Below are 7,681 nucleotides of genomic sequence, written 5' to 3' on the forward strand. Positions count from 1 at the left end.
TACACGTGACTCTAATACAGGACCACAGCTTTGCTCTTAAACTGTGCCCCTCAGACCAGGACCTGCAGCATCACCACCACCTCGGAGCTATTTAGAAATGAAGAGGCTCTAGGCTGACCTGGATGGATGGCTCAGTCAGTTAAGCAACTGTCTCTTGGATTTGGCTCAGATCGTGATCTCCGAGTTGTGAGATCGATCCCTGTGTGGGGCTCCATGTTCTGCACAGAGTCTGCTTGACATCCTCTCTATTCCTCTCCCTTTGCCCCTCTCCCTGCTCATTCTCTCTATAAACAAACAAACAAACAAATAAAAACTTTTAAAAAAATGCAGTCTCTGGGCCCACTGGAGACCTGATGAGTCAGCATTTGCGTTTGAACTACAAACGTTGGTGATCTGTATGCACAGTGAAGGTAGAGAGGAGCTGATCTAGAATCCTGTTTCACACCTTCTCACGGTGGACACTGGGTCCGGATAATTCCTTTTGCTGGGTGCTGGCCTGGGGGTTACAGGTGTTTGGGAGCAGCCCTCAGACATGGCCAAGTATCCCCAGGTGAGAACCACCATGCCAGAAGTTTACATCAAAAACCAAGGATGTACTGTATGGTGACTAACATAATATAATAAAAAAATATTATTATAATAAAAAATAAAAGCAACTTGACATAATCCTAATGAAAACTCCATCCCTTCCTTGCTTTATACACTAGAGCAGAACGCAAATCCCTCTGAGCCCCATTTCTACAATAGAGAATGGAGTTCACAAAAGCACTACCTCACAGAATGAACATTTGTCAAAAATAAATGTGACACGCCCTATGACGTGCTAAGCTAGGTCATGGTACATGATATGTAAATGTATCTCTCACAATTAATAGACACTTCAAATGAAGGACTGAATGCCAGTTCTTAACCTGTGATCTAACTATGACATTCCTAATTATTTTGGCTAAACTGTCACAAAGCCAAGGACTGCAGTATCCAAGATTTTATAGAAAAGGAACAAATGTCTCCCCTTTCTCAAAGAAGGAAATGGTAATTTTCTAGAGATATCAGGGGTTGGGTCCCCACCATAAGTCAATGATTTGAAGACCTAAGGGAACAAGTCAGATGAATTCCTCAGTATTAGACTTTTGAGAAAACTTGAAGTCAGGGTTGTGATCAAGTGCTGGGAAGTTTAGACCTCTGGAAACGGGATAATTATTGGAGAAAAGGTAATAAAAATTGAATTCACCTGGCATACAATGTGGTCTCCTAGGAACAGAGACTCATCCAGAAATATCTGCATTCTGTCCAGACCAGTTTCCCCAGGAGAAATCACGCAGTTATAGGTGGGAGCACCAAGAGAAGTGTGCCTAATGAGCAGAGGAGGAGAGCTGTAATATTTCTTCTGCTGCAGAACTCCAGGGTGTGCATTTGGGTTGGACAGAACATCGTTGTTGCTTTTGGAGTCCTACATCCGGCTGGGAGACTGATGCTTGATGCCTTCCTGCTGTCCTGTCTGCAGACATAGTTTGGTCTCCATCAACAACTATCCAGGGAGGAATTGTGACTTGCAAAGGGAAAGCTTCTCTCGGAGTGCTCATGCTGGTGAGTTCAAGAGCCCAGAAGGCACTGCAGGAGAGGATCAGAGGGAACAGAAGCCAAGACTTCTGCCTAAGGTCACCGAGAATCCATCCAGCATAGCCAGAATGCCACAGGTCACAGTAGCTGTTTGCTGGCTTTACCAATAAATGAATGTATTTATTTAGGTTGCTGAAAAGAAAAGGGAACCTTGCAATCAGGAGTGCAGGTAGTAATGTTGATGATTAATTGGTATAAATGGAAGCCGGTTAGAAGGAATGGGGAAGCATAAAGTGCTTCCAGTAAAAGTAGAACAGAAGTGGAAGGATCCACTAATAGGGTATTAGCTGTGGAGAGATATACAGTGAAGTGAGGGTACGTCCTTTTATTTTAAGATGGGGCACCCTAGACTATGTTTCCACATGGATGAGAAAGATCCAGACCAAGGGATGATTGCAAATACATCCTTGCAATAGTGGTGCACGAAACATACACACACTGTCTTCTTTAATTCTGGGAATTCACATGAAAAAAACATATGTGCTAGAGGAAAATGGGTATGCTAATGAGCTTTACTTTGCATTATGTTAGAACCTGTGAGGCTGACTGTATTTGTGGGTTTGTTGGTCATTTGGTAGCTTCTCTGTTAAAAAATGTCTATGCAAGTCTTTTGCTTCTGGATAGTGTTATAAGAGTGGATTTTTTTTCTTTTTTAAAAACGTGATCCTTGGGGTGCCTGGCTGGCTCAGCAGGTGGAGCATGCAATGCTTGATCAAAGGGTTGTGAGTTTGAGCCCCATGCTGGGTATAGAGATTGCTTGAAAATAAAATCTTTTAAAGATATAAATAAAATAAAAATTGGATCCTTTCTAACAAAGAATTGGAGTTTTTATACAAAAACTGAATGTTGGCCGCTTAGTTCTTTTATGTCTATATAAACATATTTTTGGGGAATGTATGAAAGTTTATGAATTTTGTGTGGTCAAATCCATCAGTCCTCCGTATTGCACTCTCTCATTTGCTTAGGAATTTTTCTATTGAGATATAATTGACATATACCTTCCTATCAGTTTTGGGTGTAAAACATAATAATCCCATATTTCTATATATTGTAAAATGATCACCACACCTCTCACCGGGCATCATCACAAAGTTTTTTTTCTTGTGATGAGGGCTTTTAAGCTATACTCCCTTGGTGACTTTCTGATATGTGACACAGTGTTATTAACTGTAATCACGACTCTGTATATTCCTTCTCATACACTGTTTTTCCTTTCTCTTCTTACTAAAAGCGTCCAGCAGGCTCTTCAATAGCCTTCATGTGTTGGTCCGTACTATACATGAAATAGACGTGGTGCATCCTTAGTGGTGATAAATTACCCTTTAAACATGTTTCTGACTTGTTTTCCCATCTCCGTTATTCCTTAGTGTTCTTTTTGGCCTTTTGTGATTAGGTCTGTTTCTGAAGGTTGCATCCTCTTTGGCCATCATCAGGAAGATATTTTTCTTTAGACATTTGACTAAAGATCACCTTTCTGTTCTATAAGCCTACTTGAATCCCTAGATATTTACACAAGATGAAATTACACCTTAGTCACTGTTTCCTCCCCATGTGTAAATGCCCTTCAGACATATCCTTTTATTTCTGAGTCTTTGGCAATTTAATCTTGAATCAAATTAGTGACCCATGTTGGTGTCATTAAGTTACTGCTCTTGTAGGTCTTTATATAAGTCAGCACATTTTTCATTCCATTTTCCTGTTTTCATTGAATTCAGTTGTTTAGAGACAACAGACTTAACCTAATGTCATTCTCACTGACATTCTTTGTTCCATAAGTTGTTAGTTGCTTTTACAACTTCTATTTTATGCATATATACATATTCATGCACTTTCATACAAATGCTTCAATAGGACCCTATGCACAGCATAATTGCTCTTTACGTTTTCATACAGGCTTTTTTTCCCTTGTGTGCACTTTTCCTTTATTCTCAACAATTTCTCATGAAGTTGCCTCCAATCAATGGTTATAACCCTAGTTCCTTATTTCAATGTCTGTGTAACATTTCATGCTGTGGCCATGCTAGTCACACATCAGTGGTTATTCATATCTTTTGTGAAAGAAATACCATTGTGTCACTGGTACAAAAATATTTGGGGATAATTAGGTTAAAACTGTCTTCTCAACCAGGGGCCATCTTGTCACCCAGGGAACATTGAACAATATCCAGCAGTTTTCACCATCACACTGGGGAGGGTCAGGTGGTGGTCAGGGTGCTAAACATGCTACAATCCATAGGGAGACCCACCGCAGACACGGACTTGTCCATACACTCCATACCTATTTCCCACATTTAATTGCATTTCAAATTATTTTTACAAAGCTGTTATTATTCAACTGATTTTGGGTTGGGTAATTTTGACCATGAAAAAAATTTAAATTTCATGGAGTTAAATTTTTCTTCCTTTTTTCCTTCTGATTTTCTCACCTTAATCGTGATGGTTTTTCCCACCTGTAGATTTTATATGCACTTTTTCCTATGTTCATCTACAAAGGATTATTTACTTTTATGCTGGTGTTTTAATCACCTAATTTGTTTTAAGGTGGGTAAAATAAGGAACCACTTCTTCACTTCCAGACAGATAGCCATTTGTGCCAGCTTTAATTCAACAATCTATTCCAATTGAAGTACAACATCCCCATCTGTTAAATGTCCATGTTTACTGTGACCTAATTTCTAACTCATTTAGCAAATAATTACAGAAAAATCCCTATGTGCCAGAAAGTTCTAGATACATTTTATGTTATATTCTCTTGTTAAATTAACTTCTGATTCAATGAGTGTGTGCTCTATCACATTGTTTGATTTTGATGTTCTTTTTAGTTTTGTTTAATTCAGTTGTGTAAAATTAGCTTAGTTAATGGGTTTCATCTTCTTTGCCATTCTTATTCTATAACTTCTCATTTTCTTCAATGTGTGTTTACATAAAGGCACATATACTCCCATAGCTTGGAGGGGAAAGGGAACAATGAGGTGTCTGCTCACTTGGTCCTGCACATACTGGCAAAGGTTGAAGGATTAATATAAATTTGTGTGTGACATAATGTCCTCATGGAAAAATCACGTGGAGAAGCTATATTGAGTAAGAGGATGGGTTGTCATGGCAAATGCAGGTTGTATAGAACAGGATCTGGGGTGAAGACCAGAACAAGGACTAGAGAGTGTCCATTGGACTTGTCAAAAACATCAAAACCCAAAGAACAGGAATACCAAAGAAAAGGTGTCACTTAAGACAAGTGAGGAAGGGACTTGCTTCCTTGCCTCACCCCCCAACATGCCAAATAAACAGCGATTGGTCAAATAAATATGGACTGGCCACCAGGACAGCAAGCCTTCTGCTCCTTGGTATTAAAACAGCCCACCTGCTGTTCTACTTTGCATGTTTCCTAGTGTGAGGTGTTGTTTTATACCATTGCTCATTTTCCTCTCGGAGCATCCCATATATAACACGGTTCACACCAGGAAAATATCACAACTTTTGTCTTTTTGATCCTTTGTTATTTTTGCTGGGCAAAAATGCTTTTTCTTCCTCCTCGTTAGTCTCTTGAGGGCCACCTGCACTATTAGATCTGTTTTCCCTCTCATGTCCATGTCCTTCCTCTCTTTCCTCTCTGTCTTTACAGAACAGATTGCCCATGTTTGTTTAAAATTATATTAGGCATAAAATGAACACACCAATACATGTCCCCAAGTTTATTTGTCTATAGGAATTTCTGGGTACCATTTCTGCATTATTTAGGCGAAAGATAATGAGATCTGGCAAGCTTAATGTGTATCCACTGCTGGCCTAAATAGCGTGGCTGGGAGTGAAAAAGTCAGGAGCCCAGGGGACCATAGCAGGTCATGGTGTGTGTGTGTGTGTGTGTGTGTGTGTGTGTGTGTGTGTGTGTTGTGAATGGAGGGAAGTTCTTAGAGCAGGGGTACCAGGGCTCACACATTCCAAGGGGATACTTATTGAGAGAGGTCAGAACTCAATCAACAGAAGTTACTAATGGGGGTGTCCATTTTGACTCACAAGACATATTTACAACAAAATTTAAAAAGCCCTGCAAAATTAACAAAATGAAGAGTTTCCTGTGTCTTGAAGTTTCAGCTGATGTGGGGTGACCACTTTGTATCTCAACACACCTGACACCATCTCTTATCACTCTCCTTCTTGTTCCTTCCCCTCACCACCCTGGCTTTCTTTTGAGCCTTGGTTTTCTGAATCAAGCAGCTTCCTCCTCGCCTTGGCACTGGCTGTTGCCCCTCAGATAAACTCAATCTCCTTTCCTATCTCCCTTGAGGTCTTATTCACATGTCACCTTTTTTGCAGGTCTTGTATGGACATCCAGTATAAAAAATAACACCCCATTAACTCCTTTATACCTGCTTTCCTTGTCTTAACAGCCCTGTCACCATCTGACATATTATTTGATTATTAGTATTTGCTTATATTCTCTCTCCATCATAGGATTATAAGGACATTGTTTATCAGCACCCTATATATATGCATTGCCCAAACAGTGCCTGGAACATGGTCAATACTCAGTGTGTATTCCTTAAAGGAAAGTAAAACATTCTCGTTAAAATGAGAATCTACATTACACTTGAGGAACAGACTGAGGAGGAAATGCAAATCCTGGTGTGAATCGGTGCTAGGGATGCCCTAATTGGGAGATGAGACCCCACACATACATTGAAATTAATTTCCTGAATCTGAAATATAACCGGTAGCAGGTATGCTAGGTTACTAATGCTTGCTTGTGCGAAAACTAGTCATTTATTTTTCTATATCCTGACAGTTACCTTCAACCCATGAAGCCAGGAACCTTACAGGAGTTTCAGAGCTTCTTCTTCTGGGATTTTCAGAGGGACCAGAACTGCAGCCCCTCATATTCGGGCTTTTTCTTTCCATGTATCTGATCACTGTGTTTGGAAACCTGCTCCTCATCCTGGCCGTCAGCTCTGACTCCCACCTCCACACCCCCATGTACTTCTTCCTGGCCAACCTGTCCTTTGCAGACATCTGTTTCACCTCCACCACCATCCCCAAGATGCTTCTGAATACCCAGACTCAAAGCAAACGTATCACTTATGAAGGCTGCCTCTGCCAGATATATTTTTTTATGCTCTTTGCAGGATTAGACATCTATCTGCTGAGTGTGATGGCCTATGATCGCTTTGTGGCCATCTGTCACCCCCTGCACTACACATTCATCATGAACCCCCGGCTCTGTGGACTGCTGGTTCCGGTGTCCTGGATCATGAGCATCCTGCATTCCTTGTTAGAATGCTTAATGGCATTGCAGCTGTCCTTCTGTACAGAGGTGGAAATCCCCCACTTTTTCTGTGAACTCAATCAGATGATCCAACTTGCCTGCTCTGATACTTTTCTTAATAATATGGTGATGTATTTTGCAGCTGTGTTGCTGGCTGGTGGTTCCTTTGTTGGGATCCTTTACTCTTACTCTAAGATAGTTTCCTCCATTCGTGGGATCTCATCAGCTCAGGGCAAGTATAAAGCATTTTCCACCTGTGCATCTCACCTCTCAGTTGTCTCCTTATTTTATGGTACAAGCCTAGGAGTGTACCTTAGCTCTGCTGTTACCCAGAGCTCCCACGCAAGTGCAGTGGCCTCGGTGATGTACACGGTGGTCACCCCCATGCTGAACCCCTTCATCTACAGCCTGAGGAACAGAGACATAAAGGGGGCTCTGATGAGATTCTCTGGGATGGCAGCTCTGAAAGGGTCAATAGTCCTGGGTTGAAGACATGTCCACAATTGCAGAGCCCAAAGCCTGATCCAAATGTTGAGATTCTTTTATCAGGTTGTGGAAGTGGAATATGCCTCTTCTAATTTTTTTCCCTGAAATTTCTATTTTTTTATATTGACCTCTCTGTAAAATGTACATAACTCAATTTATTAAGCTTTGTGGTATCTCTGATATACAGGACATTATTCTCTTCTCATTTTCTTTCTCTTTCAATGTCATTCCAACACTCAGATGTGAAATATTTGGACATTCTCACTTATTCAAAGGACTGTGTGAATCTGCTAAGAATAATTTCTTCCCAAATAA

At 40.6% G+C, this 7,681-nt stretch overlaps 1 protein-coding gene across 1 annotated transcript; it reads left to right on the forward strand.

Moving 5' to 3' along the window:
* Positions 1–532: 532 nt before the first annotated feature.
* Positions 533–7,369, forward strand: LOC100470154 (olfactory receptor-like protein OLF4). The gene is made up of 2 exons (XM_034653358.1): positions 533–550; positions 6,404–7,369. Exons 1-2 carry the CDS (start codon positions 533–535, stop codon positions 7,367–7,369), a joined length of 984 nt encoding a protein of 327 aa, XP_034509249.1.
* The last annotated feature ends 312 nt before the right edge of the window (positions 7,370–7,681 follow it).

Source organism: Ailuropoda melanoleuca, unplaced genomic scaffold, assembly GCF_002007445.2.
Source record: "Ailuropoda melanoleuca isolate Jingjing unplaced genomic scaffold, ASM200744v2 unplaced-scaffold8010, whole genome shotgun sequence".
Classification (NCBI taxonomy): Eukaryota; Metazoa; Chordata; class Mammalia; order Carnivora; family Ursidae; genus Ailuropoda; species Ailuropoda melanoleuca.